This window comes from Scyliorhinus canicula, chromosome 19 (genome assembly GCF_902713615.1).
Source record: "Scyliorhinus canicula chromosome 19, sScyCan1.1, whole genome shotgun sequence".
Lineage (NCBI taxonomy): Eukaryota > Metazoa > Chordata > Chondrichthyes > Carcharhiniformes > Scyliorhinidae > Scyliorhinus > Scyliorhinus canicula.
In genome coordinates, this window is record NC_052164.1 from 738,869 (window position 1) to 764,150 (window position 25,282).

The following is a 25,282-nucleotide window of genomic DNA, read 5'->3' on the forward strand; positions in this document are numbered from 1 at the left end:
TGAACCACCTGTGTGGGTAATGATGTCCTCTTGTGTCTCCTCAGGAAAAGCTCTCCTGATGTACATCAGGTGGAGATAGGAACCCCCCCGGGCGAGACAGCAGTCGGAGGCCCCCCCGCCCCCCCCGGGCGAGACAGCAGTCGGAGGCCCCCCCGCCCCCCCGGGCGAGACAGCAGTCGGAGGCCCCCCCGCCCCCCCCCCCCCCCCCGGGCGAGACAGCAGTCGGAGGCCCCCCCGCCCCCCCCGGGCGAGACAGCAGTCGGAGGCCCCCCCGCCCCCCCCCCCCCCCGGGCGAGACAGCAGTCGGAGGCCCCCCCCCCCCCCGGGCGAGACAGCAGTCGGAGGGCTGCTGGATCCCAGGACCCAGCTGGGTCCCAGCCTGATGCTGAGCCTCTGGAGCAGGGTTACCCGGAGCTGATGGAGACGTTAGGGAGCGGCCGGGACATTCAGAGGGAGATGTCAGCAACACTCCAGCAGGCCCATAGCCGATTGGAGGCTGCTGGTCTCCACACGGTGACCAACACTCCCAGGAAGTCAGACATGTTCTCTGTGTTTTACTGTCCAATCATCATTTGATTTGGCAGCAAAGAGGTTAAACTGGCTCATTCTCAGTCCCTGAATCTAATCCTAAACATAAGGAAGGAAGCAACAGCCGCCCAGGGGTGATGGTCGGACAGTTCAGGATCTTACACGCAATTAGTACGGACCCTTTCCTGCTGTTCTTCCTGCTTCATCAGAATGTCAGCAGTTAGTAAATCTGCCCCAACTGGGAAGTGTTCGGAGTGATTTGGATCTGCAGTTGAAGTTTCTCATGGATTTTCCCTCCCACAACATGCATCAGCTCTTCAAATCTATAAAAACCCAACTCAGACACAATCAGCATTGAAAATCTTTCATCAAAACTGAAGCAGCACAAAGGGACTGGGTGTTTGAGATAAATCATCCCTCCCAATGCTGGAGGGGAATTTACCCCTGCCAAACATGGCAGCTTCAACCTGTATCTAACCCCGTGCTGTACCTGTCCTGGGAGTGTTTGATGGGGACAGTATAGAGGGAGCTTTACTCTGTATCTAACCCCGTCCTGTACCTGTCCTGGGAGTGTTTGATGTGGACAGTGTAGAGAGAGCTTTACTATGTATCTAACCCCGTGCTGTACCTGTCCTGGGAGTGTTTGATGGGGACAGTGTAGAGGGAGCTTTACTCTGTATCTAACCCCGTGCTGTACCTGTCCTGGGAGTGTTTGATGGGGACAGTGTAGAGGGAGCTTTACTCTGTATCTAACCCCGTGCTGTACCTGTCCTGAGAGTGTTTGATGGGGACAGTGTAGAGGGAGCTTTACTCTGTATCTAACCCCGTGCTGTACCTGTCCTGGGAGTGTTTGTAGGGGACAGTGTAGAGGGAGCTTTACTCTGTATCTAACCCGTGCCGTACCTGTCCTGTGAGTGTTTGATGGGGACGGTGTAGAGGGAGCTTTACTCTGTATCTAACCCCGTGCTGTACCTGTCCTGGGAGTGTTTGATGGGGACAGTGTAGAGGGAGCTTTACTCTGTATCTAACCCCGTGCTGTACCTGTCCTGGGAGTTTTTGTAGGGGACAGTGTAGAGGGAGCTTTACTCTGTATCTAACCCCGTGCCGTACCTGTCCTGTGAGTGTTTGATGGGGACGGTGTAGAGGGAGCTTTACTCTGTATCTAACCCCGTGCTGTACCTGTCCTGGGAGTGTTTGATGGGACAGTGTAGAGAGAGCTTTACTATGTATCTAACCCCGTGCTGTACCTGTCCTGGGAGTGTTTGATGGGACAGTGTAGAGGGAGCTTTACTCTGTATCTAACCCCGTGCTGTACCTGTCCTGAGAGTGTTTGATGGGGACAGTGTAGAGGGAGCTTTACTCTGTATCTAACCCCGTGCTGTACCTGTCCTGGGAGTGTTTGTAGGGGACAGTGTAGAGGGAGCTTTACTCTGTATCTAACCCCGTGCTGTACCTGTCCTGGGAGTGTTTGATGGGGACAGTGTAGAGGGAGCTTTACTCTGTATCTAACCCGTGCCGTACCTGTCCTGTGAGTGTTTGATGGGGACGGTGTAGAGGGAGCTTTACTCTGTATCTAACCCCGTGCTGTACCTGTCCTGGGAGTGTTTGATGGGGACAGTGTAGAGGGAGCTTTACTCTGTATCTAACCCCGTGCTGTACCTGTCCTGGAGTGTTTGATGGGGACAGTGTAGAGGGAGCTTTACTCTGTATATAACCCCGTGCTGTACCTGTCCTGGGAGTGTTTGATGGGGACAGTGTAGAGAGAGCTTTACTCTGTATCTAACCCCGTGTTGTATCTGTCCTGTGAGTGTTTGATGGGGAAGGTGTAGAGGGAGCTTTACTCTGTATCTAACCCCGTGCTGTACCTGTCCTGGGAGTATTGATGGGGACAGTGTAGAGGGAGCTTTACTCTGTATCTAACCCCTGATGCATGATCAATTGAACAAAGACGAGAGTTGAATACAACTGAAGCTTTATTGCTCTAAGATGTGTGGCCTCCTACAGCAGCTGGCGAAATGGCTGCAGCATAGAGGACACACACATTTATACTCTGCCTACTGGGCGGAGCCAGCAGGCACGGACTATCAGCAAACCTGTAGTACAGGTTCTACCATACATCACCTAATAAAGGTGTAACACTGGTTTACCACATTCACCCCCTGTTAAAATTGAGTCCGGCGGGGGGGGTGGGTGGAGAACTACATACGGCCATGAATTTATATTTACAATATTTGAGAGCAAAAAAAATGTCTTTTGAAGTCCAGTGGGCCAGTTAGAGGTTTAACCGGTCCGGGGCCTTGATGTGCCGCTGGGAGTGACGCGGTGGTGGCGGCGATGCCGATGCTGGTCTGGTCTTCGGTGACTCCGGGAGTGTGCCGAAATCCTCTTCATCCTCAGGCGTGGGCAGTGGGAGGACAGATGGTGCTGGGGGGGTTGCTGCGGGGAGCACCGGGGGAAGGGAGGGTGGTGTCGGGCCGGAGGTGTGTGTGTGTGGAATTGCTGGTGCCAGGACCCTGAGGGAGACAGTATCCTGGCGGCCGTTGGGGTACGCCACGTTGGCATACTGGGCGTTTGCATGGAGCAATTTCACCCTCTCCACCAATGGGTCCGCCTTGTGGAGTCGGATGTGCCTACAGAGTAGGATGGGTCCTGGAGCTGCGAGACAAGTCGGGAGCGACACCTCGGATGTGAACTTCCTGGGGAAGGCAAAAAGATGTTCATGGGGTGTGTTGTTAGTGGCAGTGCACAGTAGTGACCGAATGGAGTGCATCAGGGAGGGCCTCCTGCCAGCAGGAGGCCGGGAGGTCCCTGGACCGTAGGGCCAGTTGGATGGCCCTCCATACCGTCCTGTTCTCCCTCTCCACATGCCCGTTTCCCCGGGGGTTATAGCTTGTCGCCCTGCTGGAGGCGATACCCCTGCTGAGCAGGAACTGACGTAGCTCATCGCTCATGAATGAGGATCCCCTGTCACTGTGAATGTAGGCGGGGAAGCCGAACAGAGTGAAGATTGTGTTGAGGGCTGTGATGACGGTGGCAGACGTCATAGAACATAGAACAGTACAGCACAGAACAGGCCCTTCGGCCCTCAATGTTGTGCCGAGCCATGATCACCCTACTCAAACCCACGTATCCACCCTATACCGTAACCCAACAACCTCCCCCTTAACCCTACTTTTATTAGGACACTACGGGCAATTTAGCATGGCCAATCCACCTAACCCGCACATCTTTGGACTGTGGGAGGAAACCGGAGCACCCGGAGGAAACCTACGCACACACGGGGAGGACGTGCAGACTCCGCACAGACAGTGACCCAGCCGGGAATCGAACCTGGGACCCTGGAGCTGTGAAGCATTTATGCTAACCACCATGCTACCCTGCTGCCCCACCCTCATGTTGGGGCATGGGGTGGCAAAGGGGAATCTGGAGTACTCATCGACCACACTGAGAAAATACGTGTTTCGGTCGGTGGAGGGGAGGGGCCCTTTGAAATTCACACTGAGGCGCTCAAAGGGGCGGGAAGCCTTCACCAGGCGCACGGTCCGGCCGGTAGAAGTGCGGCTTGCACTCCGCACAGACCTGGCAGTCCCTGGTGATTGTCCGTACTTCCTCGACGGAGTAGGGCAGATTGCGGGCCTTTATAAAATGGTACAACCCGTGTGACTCCCGGGTGACAAAGGCTGTCGTGCAGGGCACAGAGCTCGTCTACGTGTGCGCTGGCACATGTACCTCGGGAGAGGGCGTCTGGGGGCTCGTTGAGCTTGCCGGGGCGATACAAAATCTCGTAATTATAGGTGGCGAGCTCAATCCTCCACCTCAAGATCTTATCGTTCTTGATCTTGCCCCGCTGTGTGTTGTTGAACATGAAGGATACCGACCGTTGGTCAGTGAGGAGAGTGAATCTCCTGCCGGCCAGGTAATGCCTCCAATGCCGCACAGCTCCAACAATAGCTTGGGCCTCCTTTTCAATGGACGACTGCCGGCAGAAGAATCCCAGGCAGCGTTTGAGGGCCATGGGGCAGTGGAGGAGGGGGAGCTCCATGAGGGGGCGCATGCGGTCGGGATCGGGCCCCAGAACTCCGTTCTGGACCACATAGCCGAGGATGGCTAAGCGGGTTGTGCTGAACACGTACTTCTTGTTGTAGGTGAGGTTTAGGAGAGTGGCGGTGTGGAGAAATTTGGCAAGGTTGGCATCGTGGTCCTGCTGGTCATGGCCGCAGATGGTGATGTTGTCTAGGTACGGAAAGGTGGCCCGCAGCCCGTACCGGTCGACCGTTCAGTCCATCTCCCTTTGGAAGACCGAGACCCCGTTAGTGACGCCGAAGGGAACCCTGAGGAAGTGATAAAGATGACCGTCTGCCTCGAAGGCAGTGTATGGACGGTCCGATTTACGAATGGGGAGCTGGTGGTAGGCAGATTTGAGGTGTACCATTGAGAAGACCCAGTACTGTGCAATCTGATTGACCATATCAGATATGCGTTGGAGGGGGTACGCCTCGAGCTGCGTGTATCAATTGATGGTCTGGTTGTAGTCCACGACCATTCTATGTTTCTCCTCTGTTTTAACTACTACCACTTGGGCTCTCCAGGGGCTGTTGCTGGCCTCGATTATGCCTTCCCGAAGCAGCCGCTGGACCTCGGACCAGATGAAGGTCCTGTCCTGGGTGCTGTACCGTCTGCTCCTGGTGGCAACAGGTTTGCAATCCGGGGTTAGATTTGTGAAGAGGGAAGGCGGATCGACCTTCAGGGTCGTGAGGCCGCACACAGCGAGGGGTGGTAGGTACCCGCTGAATTTTAGGGTTAGGCTCTGGATGTTGCACTGGAAGTCCAGGCCGAGTACTAGGGCAGCGCAGAGGTTAGGGAGGACGTAGAGGTGGAAGCCGCTGAATTCTATGCCCCGGACACTGAGTGTGATTGTACAGTACCCCCCGGATCGCCACGGAATGGGATCCGGAGGCCTGGGAGATTCTTTGGTTGGCGGGGTGTACCGCGAGGGAGCAACGCCTTACCGTATCCGGTGCTCCCGGAGTCCAGCAGGCAAGAGGTCACGTGTCCGTTGATTTTCACGCTGGTCGATGCGGTGGCCAGGTTGTGCGGACGAGACTGGTCGATGGTCACTGAGGCAAGTCGTGGACGGTCGTCGCTGACGTCGGATGATGGGGAGCCTGGGGGCCCAGGTCCTGAAATGCTGTCAGTGTCCATGTGCCGTGGGGAAGACAAGATGGCGGCGTTGGAAGATCTTGAGGGGGACAAGATGGCGGCGCCCATGGGCCGCACGTGGTCTGAGGGGGGAGATGGTGGCGGCGCCCATTGTCCGTAGACTAGGGGGTGGGGGCGACAGTGGCGACTGCACGGACCTGGCATGCCACAGCGAAGTGCCCCTTTTTACCGCAAACTTTAGAAAGGGCAGCACGGGTCGGGCAGCGTTGATTAGGGTGTTTCTGTTGGCCGCAAAAATAGCATTGGGGGCCCCTGGGATGCGATGGCTGGCACGTGGTGCAAGGGAACAAGGGGGGTGGGGGGAGGGGGGGAAGAGAAATACACTGAATGAGAAGGGAAGTGGGGGAGAACAAAATGGGCCGAGGGGAAAAAAACAGCTGTTCCGGGGGGAGCCACCATACTGATCAGACAGCTAATCCGCAGGAATATAAAGAGGGGGGGGGGGGGGGGGGGGCGGGACGCAGGGCCCGAAAGTGAGGGAGTGCCTGGTTGGGGGGGGGGGGGGGGGGGGGCTGAAAAATGCGAGCCGGGGAGAGGAGTTGGCGAGGGGTAAAGGGGGTTAGGTAATGGGGGGAGGAAATAGAGTTACAGGAAAAGAGAAGGTGGGATGACAAGGGGAGATGGGCCGGGGGGGTCTCAGGGATTAAGTGGGGGGCGGGGGGGGGGGCAGAATGCTAGTTACAATGGGTGGCAGTTGGTGACGGCTGGATTAAAGGAGACAATGGAAGCCATCTTGGATCGCCCTCAAAGAAAGGGGACCCCCAGCATGCACGGGCATGTCCACATGATGAGGATGGCTGACCCCACAGAGTGGGAGGAATAGAAACCCCCCTCAGAATAGTCATCTGGGACGTCAGGGGACTCAACAGTGGAAAGCTCCAGAGGCTTCGCCCATCTAAAAGCCTGATGGCCGATTATAGTCTTCCTTCAAGACACATGCCTGAGGGAGGAGGACCGACTGAGAGTAACAAAGACTTGGTTAGGACAGACCTACCAAGTGGTGTTTTTTCTTTATTCGTTCATAGGATGTGGGTGACGCAGGCTGTGCCAGCATTTATTGCCCATCCCTGATGACCCTTGAGAAGACAGTTAAGGGTCAACCCCATTACTGTGGGTCTGGAGTCACATGTAGACCAGACCGGGTAAGGACGGCAGATTTTCTTTCCGAAAGGACATTAGTGAACCAGATGGGTTTTTACAACAATCCACAATGGTTTCGTGGTCATCATTTAGATTTTTATTTCCTGATTTTTATTGCATTTTATTGAACTCAAATTGCACCAACTGCCATGACGGGATTCGAACCCATGTCCCGAGAGCATTACCCTGGGTGTCTGGATTAATCGCCCAGGGACAATACCAATACGCTACTGCCTCCCCGCGAGAGGGGTGGTCATACTGTTTCAAAAAGTAAGAAGTCTTACAACACCAGGTTAAAGTCCAACAGGTTTGTTTCAAACACTAGCTTTCGGAGTGCAGCTCCTTCCTCAGGTGAATGGAGAGGTATGTTCCAGAAACATTTATATAGACAAAGTCAGAGATGCCAGACAATGCTTTGAATGCGAGCATTTGCGGGGATTCAAATCATTACAGATCCAGAGATAGGGGGTAACCCCAGGTTAAAGAGGTGTGAATTGTCTCAAGCCAGGACAGTTGGTAGGATTTCGCAAGCCCAGGCCAGATGGTGGGGGGTGAATGTAATGCGACATGAATCCCAGGTCCCGGTTGAGGCCTCACTCATGTGTGCGGAATTTGGCTCACCATCCCGAAGCGTGGTACATTGGCGAGACCATGCAGACACTGCGACAACAAATGAACGGGCATCGCGCAACAATCACCAGGCGGGAATGTTCCCTTCCAGTCGGGGAACACTTCAGCAGTCAAGGGCATTCAGCCTCTGATCTCCGGGTAAGCGTTCTCCAAGGCGGCCTTCAGGACAGGTGACAACGCAGAATCGCCAAGCAGAAACGTATAGCCAAGTTCCGCACACATGAGTTCGTACTGTGCTCACCCCAGTCCAACGCCGGCATCTCCACATCATGTTTCAAAAAGGGATGACGTTTACAGTGGCTGACACGGTGATGGACCCAGGGGGTTGGTACGCAATGTTCCAAAAGAGACACCAGTGGTTCTTGTAAACATGTCCACCCCTAACAATAGCATGGTGGAGATCCCTGAGCTAGACTCCCAACATGTTCTATGTTCTATTGGGATAGCTTGATCTTGGTTTCGGACAAAGCGCGGCACAACATCGAGGGCCGAAGGGCCTGTTCTGTGCTGTACTGTTCTATGTTCATGTCATCATGGGGGGGGGGGGGGGGGGGGGGGGGGACACTACAACTCTTCACAAGATTGAATGACAGACAAAGCAGTGAAACAATTAGCTACGGCGAAGGAACTGAACACCTTTGTGAAGCAGATGGGAGGGAGTTAACCTATCGAGGTTCAACCATCCGAGGGAGCAGGAGTTCTCCTTATCCTAGCTTCAGAGAGTATCCTCCAGCATCAACTTCTTTGTAATGGGTAAATCAATGCTTCCAGGGGTAGTAGGGGCAGAATATTCCACAATAGTAATCTCGGACCACGCTCCACACTACATGGAGACTGGCCGGGCTCAGCGCTTCCTATGGAGACTGGACACAACCCTCCTCGCCAACAAGGGGTTCTGCGAAAAAATGTCAAGCCATTGATGGGTATGCAACCTGCAACCAGAATGGGGAGGTCTCACCCTCCACAATGTGGGAGGACTGAAGGTGGTGATTAGGGGGAAACAATGGAGTAGAGGGCACTGAGAGACAGGAAGAAGAGAGCGGCCAGGCAGCGGCTGATTGACACCATAATGGAAGTGGATCACGGGTACCCCACTACCCCGACCTGCTGGCGGAGAAGAAAAAACTACAATTGGAATTTGACCTGCTCTCCACTGGGAAAGCAGTGAACTAGCTTCACCAGTCATAGGGGGCCTTCTACCAGCACGGAGAGAAGGCAAGCTGCCTACTGGCATACCAGCTGAGGAAGCAGACAGCCACTAGGAAGGTAGCACAGGAACAGTAAACAAGTCACAAGTCACAACGCCAGACAAGGTCAATGAGGCCTTTGTGACCTTTTACTGGGAACTGTTCACCTGGAGGTTGACTTGAGGATGAAACGGTTTCCCGACAGGCTGGAGCAGGCATGGTGGGGGAATTGAAACAGGGCCTGGAAACACCATTAAACTGGGGGAAGCCATGTAGAGAATCCACTCCATACAGTTGGGGAAGGCACCGGGTCCGGATGGGAAGGGACCCTGCCACCCAGGTTGGCACAGGCCTCGATATCACTGATCCCTAAAACAGGCAAAAACCCAATGGTGTCGTGGCCATACAGACCCATCTCTCTCTCCTGAATACTCACGCCAAGGTCCTGGCAAAGTGACAGAGAGCTGCTTGCCAGAAGTAATTGCGAAATTGTAGGGTGAGCCTACGGACAAACACCACCAGCTCTCAATACTTTCAGCTGCACAGCGGCATGATGCAGGGATTCCCATTGTTCCCACTGCTGTTCGAGCAATTGAGCCACTAACTATTGCTCTCAGAACAGCAAAGGATGGAGAGGCATCCAGAGAGGAGACATAGAGAACAGAATCTCACTATGCAGATGACCTGCTCCTCTACTTCTCAAACCCTCTGGCCTGCATGGGAGGAATAATGAAACTCTTGAGGGGATTCGGAGCCTGCTCAGATTACAAACCCAACCTGAGCAAGAGCAACCCCTTCCCTGTGAACCTGCGGGAGAAGCTGCTGTTAAAGCTGGGCCCAAACCAAATTCCGATAGCTGGGGATGCAGATAGTCCACAACTGGGCAAGGATCCGTTTGTGGAACCTATCAAGTCTGGTGGGAGAGGTAAAGAGAGACCTGCGGAGGGGGACTCGCTGCCACTCTCCCTGGCAGGAAGATTGAAGACAATTGGAATGAACGCACTGTTAAGATTCCTCCCAATCTTCATCCCCAACAAGTAGACAAACTCATCATGACTTTTGTGTGGCCGGATGGGACCTGAGGAACCATAAGAGTATCATACAAAGACAGAGGAATGGGGGGGGGGGGGGGGGGGGGCTGGCCCTCCCGAACCTTCAGTTCTACCACTGGGCAGCTAATGCAGAAAGAGTACGGGGATGGGTCAGAGAGCCAGAGGTGGAATGGGTGTGAATGGAGGAGAGCTCCCACACGGGGACATTCCCCCGAGCACTGTCCATGGCCCCACTCCCATTTCCCCAGCCAAGTACTCGAGAGGTCCAGTGGTGGTGGCCACACTAAGGACTTGGTTTGAGCTCAGGCACCGTTTCAACCTGGGTGTAATGTCCACTATGGCCCCCATCTGCAAAAACCATAAATTTACCTCGGCAACAATAGACGTCTCCTTTAAAAAGTGGATACAGGACGAAGGGGCACTGACGGTAGGTGACCTTTATGTGAACAGCAGAGTAGCAACCCTGGGGGAAAATTACAGACAAGCTCCAGTTCCTGAATGGGAACGGGGTGCGGTACCTCCCCATGGAGTCCGAGACATTCTCCCGAGTACCCAGACACACGCTACTGGACAGACTTCTAACATCGGATGAACTAGGGCACGGTAACTACGCTGACATGTACGGACAGCCTTCGAGGAGGTAAGGACCCCGCTGGACGAGACCAGGGAAAAGTGGGAGGAGTAGCTGGGCAGGGAGATAGGGGAGGATTCTGGATCGAAGCATTGCACAGGGCTGAGCCTAACGCAGCTAAAGGTGGTGCACAGGGTTTCTTCCTGGAGGTGGATGAGAAATGTGAACGGTGCCAGGGAGACCCGGCCAACCACACCCACATGTTCTGGTTCTGTCCCAGACTTGTTGGGAACTGAAACGCCTTTTTTGAGGCCATGTGGAAGATTATGGGTTGTGGATGGAGTCATGCCTCCTAGCGGCCGTCTTCGGGGTATTGGAACAGCCGGAACTCTTTCAGGGAGAGGGGAAAATGCCCTAACCTTTGCCTCACTAATTGCCCACTGGAGAATCCTGCAGACTGGCCGACTCAGCAGAATTCCTCAAAAGGAGAAGATAAAATTCGCCATTCGAGGATCGGAAGATGCTGGCCAGAATATACGGCAGCAATTTAATAATCTGCTCGAGGACCTGGAACCAATAAGGGAGGGGAGGGAGAGCAGGGAGGGAATGAGGGTGAGGGGGGAAATGAACCAGACAACGGGAACAAAAATAGGGAGGGGGGTGAGGGAAGGGAGGAGGGGTGGGGCATTACCCAGAGAGCATAGGAAGTAGGTGCGGAGAAACTGAGGGAAAGGAAAACCATGAAGGCAGCCATGGAAAACAGCAAGAGAGTGCGTTTTGGTGGCCTCAAACACACCCCTGGTATGTTTTAATACCATGGGGGCAACATGTAGATAGTTAATAACATAGATGTAACACCCGATTAACATTAATATGTCTGGTCTGTGTACATGTTTCTGCGTGTACACACATGTTTATTCTCCTTTTTTTCTTGTGCCCCTTTCCTTGTACAAATACATACGAAAATAAATAAAAATATTTTTAAAATACATATACAAGTAGGCGACATTACCTAGGCCACACAGGCAGGTATAGGAATAATCGCTTATTGTCACGAGTAGGCTTCAATGAAGTTACTGTGAAAAGCCCCTAAGTCGCCACATTCCGGCGCCTGTTCGGGGAGGCTGGTACGGGAATTGAACCGTGTTGCTGGCCTTGTTCTGCATTACAAGCCCGCTGGTATGTGATAGAATACGCTGCCCCCTCAGAATGCATAGCCTGAGGCCAAGCCTGGGGTGATTTGATATTGCTGCCAAATCCATGTTCAGCAGCACCAGCCCTGATCAAACCGTCATCACAGGAAATAAAACAATGAGAGTTTGAGGGAAAGTTTCCATTTATTCTGTTCAGACAAAGCCTCCAGATCCACTGCTGATTGAACCAACTCTTCTTCATGGATCAGGGCATGAGATCCCAACAATAATAACATTCCATTTTCCCCAAGATTTACAGGAACAACAACATTTGAATTTATACAGTTTTTAAATGGAGAAACATTTGATGTGCCGCAGAGTCATACAGGAAAAATGGAGAAGGGTCTAAAGAACAGGACATTCGGCCAAGTGATAAATGGCTTGATCAAAGAGAAGGATTATAAGAGAGGAGACAGCGATCAAGAGACAAATTAGTTCAAGGAGAGTTTCCCAGATGTTGAAAGGCACAGGGTGAGAGATGGGGGACGGACAAGAGGCAAGTCACACAAACAGATTTTGGAATGGGGACAGTTTCATACGTTGGAACACAGAACAGAGATAAGGAATGATAAGACCAAGAAGAGAATTTTAAAATTGAAGTACGAGGAGGTGAGGACCAGGAAACTATAATTCAGCAAAGACTGGGTCGCTGGATAAATGGGACTTGGTTAGTTGATAAACTGTTGGATGAGCGTAAGTTGATGGTGAAAGATGTAAAACCAGCCAAAAATGCACTGGAATAGACAAGTGTGGAGATAGCAAGGCATTGGATGATGGTTTCAGGATCAGATGAGTTGAAGCAGGATGGAGATGGATGTGTTAGTAATGGAGTGAATATGTAATTAGAAGGTCATTATGGGTTCTGGTAGATGCAAAAGGTCTGGTTGCATTTGCACAGTGGCCTGAGTGAGCAATGGAGTCAATGACGAGCTAATGCAGCTTCTGGCTGGGACTAGATTCAATGACTTCAGTCTTTCCAATGTTTAATTGGCGAAATTGCAGCTCACCCAAGAATGGACATTAAATAAATGGTGACAGCAAGAGGCAGTGGAGAGGTGAGAGAAGTGATGGGGTGATGAAGTTGGATGTTGACAGCATAAATGAGGCTGGTGTCCCGAATCAGCAGTTGATGCTACGGAGGGTTAGTTTACTGGTGATGCAGGAGATGGCTAAAGTAGGTAATGTTGTGCGGGTGAAAGCGGAGATATTCCAGGTGATTTTCTGGTTATGACTGGATGGATAACAGTGAATCCAAAAGCTTTTTATTCATATGTAAAAAGCAAGAGGGTAGCCAGGGAAAGGATTGGACCACTTAAGGAGAGTGGGGGGAAATCTATGTGTTGAGCCAGAGGAAATGGGCGAGGTACTAAAGGAATACTTTACAGCAGTGTTCACCAAAGAAAAGGACTTTGTGGAAGATGATTCTTGGGTAGGTATGTGGGCAGTCTGGCTCATGTTGACATCGAAAAGGAGGAGGTATTGGGTCTTTTAAAAGATATTAAGATAGATAAGTCTGGTCCGGATGGGATTTACCCCAGAATACTGAGGGAAGTAGGGGAGGAAATTGCTGGGACCTTGACTGACATCTTTGTATCTTCATTGGCTACAGAGGAGATCCCAGAGGGCTGGAGAATCGCTAATGTGGTACCGCTGTTTAAGAAAGGTAGCAGGGATAATCCAGAAACTATAAGCCGGTGAGCCTCACGTCTGTAGGAGGTAAATTATTGGAGAGAATTCTCAGGGACAGGATTTATACCCATTTGGAAACAAATGGACTCATTAGCGATAGACAGCATGGTTTTGTGAAGGGGAAGTTGTGCCTCACTAACTTGATCGAGTTTTTTGAGGAGGTGACAAAGATAATTGATATGGGGAGGGCGGTGGATGTTGTTTATATGGACTTCAGTAAAGCCTTTGACAAGGTCCCTCATGACAGACTGGTACAAAAGGTGAAGTCGCATGGGATCAGAGGTGAGGTGATCAGATGGATACAGAACTGGCTCGGTCACAGAAGGCAAAGGGTAGCAGTAGAAGGTTGTTTTTCTGAATGGAAGGTTGTGACTAGTGGTGTTCCACAGGGATCGGTGCTGGGACCTCTGTTGTTTGTAGTGTACATAAATAATTTGGAGGAAAATGTAGCCAGTCTGATCAGTAAGTTTGCGGATGACACCAATGTTGGTGGAGTGGCAGATGGTGTTGAGGATTGTCAGAAGATACAGCAGGACATAGATAGGTTGGAGATTTGGGCAGAGAAATGGCAAATGGAGTTTAATCAGGACAAATGTGAGTAATGCATTTTGGTAGGTCTAACATAGAGGGGAAATATACTGTAAATAGCAAAACTCTGAGGAATATAGAAAGTCAGAGAGATCTGGGTGTGCAGGTCCACAGATCTTTGAAGGCAGCAACACAAGTGGTCAAGGTAGTCAAGAAAGCAGATGGAATGCTTGCCTTCATTGGATGGGGCATCAAATATAAAAACTAGCAAGTTTTGGGCAGCACGGTAGCACAAGTGGATAGCACTGTGGCTTCACAGTGCCAGGGTCCCATGTTTGATTCCCCGCTGGGTCACTGCGGAGTCTGCACGTTCTCCCCGTGTCTGCGGGGTTTCCTCCGGGTGCTCCAGTTTCCTCCCACAGTCCAAAATGTACAGGTTAGGTGGATTGGCCATGATAAATTGCCCTTAGTGACCAAAAAGGTTAGGAGGGGTTATTGGGTTACGGGGATAGGGTGGAAGTGAGGGCTTAAGTGGGTTGATGCAGACGCGATGGACCGAATGGCCTCCTTCTGCACTGTATCTTCTACGTTCATGCTACGGTTGTATAGAACTGTGGTAAGGCCACACTTGGAATATTGCGCACAATTCTGGTCGCCACACTACCAGAAGGATATGGAGGCTTTGGAGAGGGTGTAGAGGGGGTTTACCAGGATGTTGCCTGGTCTGGAGGGTGTTAGCTATGTGGAGAGGCTGAATAGACTCGGACTGTTTTCATTAGAAAGACGGAGGTTGAGGGGCGGCCTGATAGAGGTCTACAAGATTATGAGGGGCATGGATAGAGTGGATGGGCAGGCACTCTTTCCCAGGGTGGAGGGGTCAGTCACCAGGGGGCATAGGTTTAAGGTCTGTGGGGCAAAGTTTAGAGGAGATGTGTGAGGCAGGTTATTTACACAGAGGGTGGTGAGTGCCTGGAACGCGCTGCCAGGGGAGATTGTGGAAGCAGATACATTAACGGCGTTCAAAAGGCATCTTGACAAATACATGGATAGGATGGGTATAGAGGGATACAGCGCAAGGAAGGGCTGAGGGTTTCGGCCAAGGTTGGTATCATGACCGGTACAGGCTTGGAGGGCTGAAGGGCCTGTTCCTGTGCTGTATTGTTCTGTGTTATTTGAAAGTAGATGAGAGAAGACTCACTCAGATGATAAATGGGGGAGAGGCATTGGAGAGAAGGATGTGGTTAAACATGTTCAAGGTTTCAGAGAGATCAAGAAGATGGAAGGAAAATACAACAGGCTACAGAGTAATAGAGTGAGCAGCCAGGCAGAGCATTAGGAGGAATATTGGGAAATAGAAACAGATTTGATATTGCAATAGAAATGAGGGTGGGCGGGTGATTAAAATGGCTTCGCATTAATGGGCCACATCTATTTTTTGGCGTTGGCTTCAGTATTCTTGCTGCACCAAATGACCATCATCACCATGATGGGAATGATGCAGATCGGAGCAATTACCAGCCCCAGCACAATGTTTTCCGGAGGGTCAATCAGTGCCTGGTTCTCCAACATGTTGCAATCCTTAAAGTAATGACTGTGCACCAGAATGAAGAAACTTTCACCAACTTCATTGGGCCAATAGGATCGAGCATATTCCATCACATGTTCCGAGCATGATGTCAGATCACTGTAAAAACTGAAGAAAAGAGACGGGGTTCATTAATAACCTTACACAGTTACACAGTGAGTGATCCTCACCCTGAATAAACAGTGACTCTGTACAGTTACAGTGAGTGATCCTTACCCTGAATAAACAGTGACTCTGTACAGTTACAGTGAGTGATCCTTACCCTGAATAAACAGTGACTCTGTACAGTTACAGTGAGTGATCCTTACCCTGAATAAACAGTGACTCTGTACAGTTACACAGTGAGTGATCCTCACCCTGAATAAACAGTGACTCTGTACAGTTACAGTGAGTGATCCTTACCCTGAATAAACAGTGACTCTGTACAGTTACACAGAGAGTGAACCTCACCCTGAATAAACAGTGACTCTGTACAGTTACAGTGAGTGATCCTTACCCTGAATAAACAGTGACTCTGTACAGTTACACAGTGAGTGATCCTCACCCTGAATAAACAGTGACTCTGTACAGTTACACAGTGACTGATCCTCACCCTGAATAAACAGTGACTCTGTACAGTTACACAGAGAGTGATCCATACCCTGAATAAATAGTGACTCCGTACAGTTACACAGTGAGTGACCATTACCCTGAATAAACAGTGACTGTACAGTCACACAGTGAGTGATCCTCACTCTGAATAAACAGTGACTCTGTACAGTTACACAGAGAGTGATCCATACCCTGAATAAACAGTGACTGTACAGTTACACAGTGAGTGATCCATACCCTGAATAAACAGTGACTCTGTACAGTCACAGAGTGAGTGATCCTCACTCTGAATAAACAGTGACTCTGTCCAGTTACACAGAGAGTGATCCATACCCTGAATAAACAGTGACTCTGTACGGTCACAGAGTGAGTGATCCTCACCCTGAATAAACAGTGACTCTGTACAGTTACACAGTGAGTGATCATCACCCTGAATAAACATTGACTCTGTACAGTTACACAGTGAGTGATCCTCACCCTGAATAAACAGTGACTCTGTACAGTTACACAGTGAGTGATCCTCACCCTTAATAAACAGTGATTCTGTACAGTTACACAGTGAGTGATCCTCACCCCGAATAAACAGTGACTCTGTACAGTCACAGAGTGAGTGATCCTCACCCTGAATAAACAGTGACTCTGTACAGTTACACAGTGAGTGATCATCACCCTGAATAAACATTGACTCTGTACAGTTACACAGTGAGTGATCCTCACCCTGAATAAACAGTGACTCTGTACAGTTACACAGTGAGTGATCCTCACCCTGAATAAACAGTGACTCTGTCCAGTTACACAGTGAGTGATCCTTACCCTGAATAAACAGTGACTCTGTACAGTTACACAGTGAGTGATCCTCACCCTGCTGAATAAACAGTGACTCTGTACAGTTACACAGTGAGTGATCCTCACCCTGAATAAACAGCGACTCTGTACAGTTACACAGTGAGTGATCCTCACCCTGAATAAACAGTGACTCTGTCCAGTTACACAGTGAGTGATCCTTACCCTGAATAAACAGTGACTCTGTACAGTTACACAGAGAGTGAACCTCACCCTGAATAAACAGTGATTCTGTACAGTTACACAGAGAGTGATCCTCACCCTGAATAAACAGTGACTCAGTACAGTTATACAGTGAGTGATCCTTACCCTGCTGAATAAACAGTGACTCTGTACAGTTACACAGTGAGTGATCCTCACCCTGAATAAACAGTGACTCTGTACAGTTACACAGTGAGTGATCGTTACCCTGAATAAACAGTGACTCTGTACAGTTACACAGTGAGTGATCCTCACCCTGAATGAAAAGGAGTTGGGTCCAGTGCAATTTCACATATTGAAGGTTTATTTTCCAAATCACTCACCTGGCAATTGCTGTCCAGTTGCACCACTGTTGTTGCCCAATATTCTGCGTCTGTTCTTCAAATATTTTGCCACAGTATGAACGAACTAAGTGGAACAATATTCCTAAGTTTGAAATAAATGATCAGTCATCACAGTAAATGGCAAAGTGACTTTTGTAGAAATCAGGACAATATCGTGTTGACATCCTGTCCAGCGAGAGGTGGGGGTGGGGGCGGAATATAAGCACGACAACAAAGAACAAAGGAAAATACAGCACAAGAACAGGCCCTTCGGCCCTCCAAGCCTGTACCGGTCATGATACCAACCTTTGCCAAAACCCACCATATCCCACATAATCTTCCAGAAATCTATCAGGACCCCCCTCAACCTCCGTCTTTCTAATGAAAACAGTCCGAGTCTATTCAGCCTCTCCGTATAGCTAACACCCTCCAGACCAGGCAACATCCTGGTAAACCCCCTCTGCACCCTCTCCAAAGCCTCCACATCCTTCTGATAGTGTGGCGCCCAGAATTGGGCGCAATATTCCAAGTGCGGCCTTACCAAGGTTCTATACAACTGCAGCATGACTTGCCAGTTTTTATACTCGATGCCCCGTCCAACGAAGGGAAGCATTCCGTCTGCTTTCTTGACTACCTTGTCCACTTGTATTGCACCTTCAAAGATCTGTGGACCTTCACACCCAGATCTCTCTGACTTTCTATATTCCTAAGAGTTTTATTGGTGTCATCCGTGGACTTATTCATCAGACCGGCTATATTTTCCTACAAATCGTTTATATACACTGCAAACAACAGAGGCCCCAGCTCAGATCCCTGTGGAATACCACTAGTCACAACTTTTCATTCAGAAAAACAACCTTCTACTGCTACCCTTTGCCTTCTGCGACCGAGCCAGTTCTGTATCCATCATTTTTTAAAAACTTGTTTTTATTCAAAATGTTACTGAATTTTTACAAAACCACCAGTGAAAGGAGGCAACAAAACACAAAAAAAAGAATTAACAACTTAACAAAACAAGGTGGGATAACTACCATTTACAAGAAAAACCTATCCACAACCCATACAGTTCCCTACCTCCACCCCCCCCCAGCCCCCCCTCCACGCCCCCCAGCCCCCCCAGCCCCCCCCTCCACCCCCCCAGCCCCCCCCCTCAACCCCCCCCCAGCCCCCCCTCCACCCCCCCCCCAGCCCCCCCTCCCCCCCTTTGCTGCTGCTGACCTCCTTACTTAACATTCCGCGAGAAAGTCAAGGCCTAGAGAACCCCAGCAAGGACCCTCTCAAGGCAAACTTTATCTTCTCCAAACCTAGAAACCCAGCCATGTCACTGACCCAAGTCTCCACACTTGGGGGTTTCGTATCCCTCCACATTAACAAGAGCCGTCTCCGGAGGAGGCAAAGGCCAGAACTCCGGCCTCTTTTGGCTCCTGCATTCCCGGATCTTCTGACACCCCAAATATCGCTATCTCCAGCTCGGCTTTACCCGAGTGTCCAAGACCTTGCACATAGCCTTTGCAAATCCTCTCCAAAATTCTATAAGTGCCGGGCATGCCCAAAACATATGGACATGGTTTGCTGGACTCCCTGAACACCTCACAGACCTGTCCTCCACCCCAAAGAACTTACTCATTCTCGCCGCTGTCATAGCCGCCCGGTGCACCACCTTAAACTGAACAAGGCTAAGCCTGGCACAGGATGAGGAGGAATTGACCCTGCCCAGGGCAACAGCCCACAGGCCCTCATCCAGCTCCTCCTCCAACTTGCCTTCAGCTCCTCCACCGAAGCCTCCGCCGCCTCCTGCAGCTCCTGGTATATCTCTGATACCTTTCCGTCCCCTACCCACACGCCCGAGACCACCCTGTCCTGGATCCTGCGGGAAGGTAGCAGCGGAAATTCCCCCACCTGCTTCCTCACGAAAGCTCGGACTTGCAGGTACTGAAAGGTATTCCCTGGGGGCAAACTGAATTTCTCCTCCAGCGACCTCAGGCTAGCAAAAGTCCCATCTATAAACACGTCCCCCATCCTTTTGATACCCGCTCTGTGCCAGCTTAGAAACTCTCTGTCCATTCTACCTGGGACGAACCTGTGGTTGTTTCGTATCGGGTCCAGACAGAGGCCCCTACCACACCCCTGTGCCTTCTCCACTGACCCCAGAGCCATAACCACCAGGCTCGTGGTCTACAGTGATGGGGCAGCGGTGCCGTTATCAGTGCCCCCAGGCTAGTATCACTGCAAGATGCCACCTCCAGCCGCTTCCACGCCACCCCCCCCCCTCCTCTACTATCCATTTCCGAATCATGGATATGATCACTGCCTAATAATAACTGCCCCCCCCTCCCCGACTGCGCTCTAAGTCTTTTAACTCACGGGGTCCTGTTTGCCCACACAAATCCCGCGATAATCCTGTTCACCCGCTTGAAGAAGGATTTGGGGATGAGGATGGGGAGGCACTGGAAGACGAACAAGAACCTGGGGAGGACCGTCATCTTTACGGACTGCACCCTGCCCGTCAAGGAAAGCGGCAGCATGTCCCACCTCTTAAAGTCCTCCTCCATCTGATCCACCAGCCGTGCTAGATTGAGCTTGTGCAGGGCACAGGGCACCCCAACTCTTAGCCACCTGTATTCCCAAATAGCGAAAGCCCCTCTCCACCATCTTAAGCGGGAGCTCTCCCAGTCTCTTTTCCTGGCCCCTCACATGGATCACAAAAAGCTTGCTTTTCCTGACATTCAACTTATACCCCGAGAAATCCCCGAAATCTTTTAGGATCTGCATGACCTCCCCCATCCCCTCCACCGGCTCTGAAAGATACAGGAGCAGGTCATCCGCGTACAGTGAAACACGATGCCCCCCCCCCCCCCCCCCCCGAACCAGCCCCCTCCAGTTTCTAGACATCCTCCGCTCCATGGCCAACGGCTCGATTGCCAGGGCAAACAGCAGGGGGGACAGGGGGCACCCCTGCCTCGTTCCTCGATGCAGCCTAAAGTATTCCGACCGCAGCTGGTTCGTGGACACACTCGCTACGGGGGACCTGATACAGTAATTTGACCCAAATGTGACCCCCCGTGTCCCTAATTCCCCCAATTTCCCTGGCTGCCTCTCTCTTCTGTAGTTGGTGCGCCAGCATCCTGCTTGCCTTCTCCCCATCCTCGTACCCCGCCCCTTGTACCTTCCTCCACTGAGCCTCTGCCTTCCCTGGGGTAAGCAAGTCAAACTCCGCCTGCAGACTCCGGCGCTCCTTTAGCAGCCCCTCCTCGGGGGACTCCGTATACCTCCTGTCCACCCCGAGTATCTCCCCTACCAACCTCTCCCTCTCCATCCTATCCCTCTTCTCCCTGTGGGCCCTGACTGAAATGAGCTCCCCCCCGATAACAGCCTTCAGCGTCTCCCAGACCACACTCACTGAAACCTCCCCAGTATCGTTGGTCGCCACATAGCTTTGGATATTCCTCCCAATCCGCCCACAGACCTCCTCATCCGCCAATAGTCCTACGTCCAGTCTCCACAGAGGGCGTTGGCCTCTCTCCTCCCCCAGCCCCAACTCCACCCAGTGTGGGGCATGGTCCGAAATCGCAATGGCTGAGTACTCTACCCCCTCCATTCTCGGGATTAGCGCCCTGCTCACCATGAAAAAGTCAATCCGCGAGTACGCCTTGTGCACATGGGAGAAGAAAGAAAACTCCTTCGCCCTTGGCCTAGCGAATCTCCAGGGTCCACTCCCCCCATTTGGTCCATGAACCCCCTCAGGACCTTGGCAGCTGCCGGCCTCTTACCCGATCCAGACCGAGACCGATCCAGGGCCGGGTCCAGGACCGTATTGTAGCCCCCCCCCCCCCCCCCCCCCCCCCCATTACCAGACTGCTTGTCTCCAAATCTGGAATCCTACTCAACATCCGCTTCATGCATCGTCCCAGTTCGGAGCAGACACATTCACTAACACCACCCGGGCTCCCTGCAACCTGCCACTCACCATAATATATCCACCTCCTTTATCCGCCACAATACCCCCCCCGCCTCAAATGCCACCCGCTTGCTCACCAAGATAGCGACCCCCCTGGTCTTCGCATCCAGCCCTGAGTGGAAGACCTGCCCCACCCATCCCTTCCTCAGCCTGGTTTGATCCGCGACCTTCAGATGTGTTTCTTGTAGCATGGCTACGTCTGCCTTTAGCCCCTTTAAGTGCGAAAACACACGGGACCTCTTGACCGGCCCATTCAGGCCCCTCACGTTCCACGTGATCAGCCTGGTCGGAGGGTTAATTACCCCCCTCCCTGCCGACTAACCATCCCCTTTTTTAGGCCAGCCACATGTCCACGTCTCCCGCACACTCCAGCCCCCCAGCCAGAGGCTCCCCATCCCGACTCTCCCCTTTACTCCAAAAGTTGCTTCCCCTGTAGCCAGCAAAGCAGCATCCCAGCCCTCCCCCCCCCCGACCTCCTCGATCCCCCTCTCCTAAGTCAAGTATCCGCTTAACCCCACTTCCCCCCCATTGCTCTCCCACACGTCAGCTGACTCATGCTGACCTCGGCCGCTCCCGCCTCTACCTCCAATCCCACTGGTGGCTCCCTCTACGGGTCTCCAACCTCCCCCCCCCAACCCAAGTGAGGGAGAGAGAGCCCCCCCCCCCCCCTTATTCCCGTGAGTCAAGAAAGAAAAGCTCAAACAAACAAACAAACGTCGGGTGCTATCCCCAATGATGAGCGACTCCCCCCCCCACCCTGTAAGCTGCTCTCGCTGTCCAGCCCATCCCCACTGCCTGTGATGCGGCTCTATACAAACAGCAAACAGACCCAGACCCTCGAGGGCCATGAACAAAGGGGCAAAAAAAAAGAAATCACGGGGGAGAAACCAACATAATTGATGCGCTAACAATTGCACACAAAGACTCGAATCGGTACAAGAGAGGCTTTATTACCGTGAGATGTTATCCTTCGACTGCAGCTGGTAGAATGGCAGCTCAGGAGAACTCATGAATATTTATACTGCTCCCTGTGGGTGGAGCTAGCCGGCAGGGGCTTACCGACAAACCTGTAATACAGGTACTGCTGTACATCCCCTAATACAGGCACACACACACATATACAGTGGTGGATCACCACAATAACACTGCCCCCTCCAGCCCCCACCGCCCCACCGGGGTGCCCCAACAACATACAGCAGTCCATTAGTTCAAGCCCAGCTTCTCGTTCTTAATAAAAGTCCATGCCTCATCCGGACCTGGTACATGGCCAACAGCTTCACCGGTTGTAACAGCCCGAACTTCACCCCTTTGCTGTGGAGGACTGCCTTGGCCCGGTTGAATCCCGTACTCCTCTTAGCCAGCTCTGCACCCCAGTCCTGGTGAATACGGATCTCGCAGTTCTCCCACTTACTGCCCTCGCTCCTTCTTTGCCCATCGCAGGACACGCTCCTTGTCGGTGAAGCGGTGGAACCTTACCACCATAGCTCTCGGCGGCTCGTTCACCATAGGCTTCCTTGCCAGGACTCTGTCTGCCCCGTCCAGCTCCAGGGGAAGGTCCCCGCACCCATCAGCATTCCCAGCATCGTGGTCACGTACGCACCCACATCCGACCCCTCCCTGCCTTCAGGGAGACCCAGAATCCGCAGGTTCTGCCTCCTTGACCTGTTTTCAATGTCTTCCAGCTTCTCCTGCCATATTTTGTGCAGAGCCTCGTGCGCCTCCACTCTAACCGCCAGGCCCAAAATCTCATCCTCGTTATCAGAGGCCTTCTGCTGCACCTCCTTGATCGCCGTCCCCTGCATCTTCTGGGTCTCCACCAACCTTTCAATAGAAGCCTTTATAGGGGCCAACATCTCCGCCTTTAGCTCGGCGAAGCAGCTTCGGAGAAACTCCTGCTGCTCCCGTGCCCACTGGGCCCACGCTGCCTGATCCCCGCTGGCCGCCATCTTGCTTTTTCACGCCCGTTCTCCTCTCTTCTCCAAAGCCACTTTTTTGATCGCCCGACTCCTGGTCCACTCCATACAGCGCTGGGAGACCCTCACTGTTTCCTTCCCACACCCGGAATCATCATTCACTCCATACAGCGCTGGGTGATCCTCACTGTAATTTCCCACACCCGGAATCATCATTCACTCCATACAGCGCTAGGGGACCCTCACTGTTTCCTTCCCACACCCGGAATCATCATTCACTCCATACAGGGCTGGGGGACCCTCACTGTTCCCTTCCCACACCCGGAATCGTCATTCAAGTGGCGCTGGAGCTCCGTACAAGGGCCCAAAAGTCAGTTGTCGGTGGGAGCTGACGACACTTGTGACCTCCCTAGGCATAGCCACAACCGGAAGTCTTCTGTATCCATCTTACCACCTCCCGTGTGACTGAACATTTTGTACCAGTCTGCCACGAGGCACCTTGTCAAAGGCTTCACTCAAGTCCACGTAAACAACATCCACCACCTTCGTCACCTCCGCAAAAAATGCAATCAAGATAGTGAGGCACGACCTACCCTTCACAAAACCATGCTGCCGATCGCTTATAAGTCCATTTGTTCCCTAATGTGTATAAATCCTGTCCCTGAGAATTCTCTCCAATAATTTACATACTATCAACATAAGGCGTACCAGACTATAGTTAAACAGCGGGGCCGCATCACCAATTCGCCAGTCGTCTGGGATCTCACCTGTAGCCAATGAGGATACAAAGATGTCAGACAAGGCCTCAGCAAGGAATATAACCGAGAGAGAGAGGAATATAACCGAGAGAGAGAGGAATATAACCGTGAGAGAGAGGGGAATATAACCGAGAGAGAGGGGAATATAACCGAGAGAGAGAGGAATATAACCGAGAGAGAGAGGAATATAACCGAGAGAGAGAGGAATATAACCGAGAGAGAGGGATATAACCGAGAGGGAGAGGAATATAACCGAGAGAGAGGGGAATATAACCGAGAGAGAGAGGAATATAACCGAGTGGGAGGAATATAACCGAGAGAGAGGAATATAACCGAGAGGGAGAGGGATATAACCGAGAGAGAGAGGAATATAACCGAGAGAGAGAGGAATATAACCGAGAGAGAGGAATATAACCGAGAGAGAGGAATATAACCGAGAGAGAGAGGGGAATATAACCGAGAGAGAGGAATATAACCGAGAGAGAGGAATATAACCGAGAGAGAGGAATATAACCGAGAGAGAGAGGAATATAACCGAGAGAGAGGAGAATATAACCGAGAGAGAGAGGGGAATATAACCGAGAGAGAGGGGAATATAACCGAGAGAGAGAGGAATATAACCGAGAGAGAGGAATATAACCGAGAGAGAGGAATATAACCGAGAGAGAGGGGAATATAACCGAGAGACAGGAATATAACCGAGAGAGAGAGAGGAATATAACCGAGAGAGAGGAATATAACCGAGAGAGAGGGGAATATAACCGAGAGAGAGGAATATAACCGAGAGAGAGAGGGGAATATAACCGAGAGAGAGGAATATAACCGAGAGAGAGAGGGGAATATAACCGAGCGAGAGGGGAATATAGCCGAGAGAGAGAGGAATATAACCGAGAGAGAGGAATATAACCGAGAGAGAGAGGAATATAACCGAGAGAGAGAGGAATATAACCGAGAGAAGAGAGAGGAATATAACCGAGAGAGAGAGGAATATAACCGAGAGAGAGGAATATAACCGAGAGAGAGGGGAATATAACCGAGAGAGAGAGGGGAATATAACCGATAGAGAGGGGAATATAACCGAGAGAGAGGGGAATATAACCGAGAGAGAGAGAGGAATATAACCGAGAGAGAGAGGAATATAACCGAGAGAGAGGAATATAACCGAGAGAGAGAGGAATATAACCGAGAGAGAGGGGAATATAACCGAGAGGGAGAGGAATATAACCGAGAGAGAGGAATATAACCGAGAGAGAGGAATATAACCGAGAGGGAGAGGAATATAACCGAGAGAGAGGGGAATATAACCGAGAGGGAGAGGAATATAACCGAGAGAGAGAGGGGAATATAACCGAGAGAGAGAGGGGAATATAAC

At 51.6% G+C, this 25,282-nt stretch overlaps 1 protein-coding gene across 1 annotated transcript in view; it reads right to left on the reverse strand.

Annotated features, from left to right (window-relative positions):
- Nucleotides 1-14,789: 14,789 nt before the first annotated feature.
- Nucleotides 14,790-25,282, reverse strand: part of LOC119954300 (receptor activity-modifying protein 1-like) — a 30,429-nt gene continuing 19,936 nt past the window's right edge. The window contains exons 3-4 of the mRNA XM_038779410.1: nucleotides 17,282-17,384; nucleotides 14,790-15,431 (exon numbers count right to left, since the gene is read on the reverse strand). Of these exons, the coding sequence (XP_038635338.1) occupies nucleotides 15,167-15,431; nucleotides 17,282-17,384 (368 nt within the window). The 3' untranslated portion in view covers nucleotides 14,790-15,166. The remainder of the gene's footprint in view (nucleotides 15,432-17,281; nucleotides 17,385-25,282) is intronic.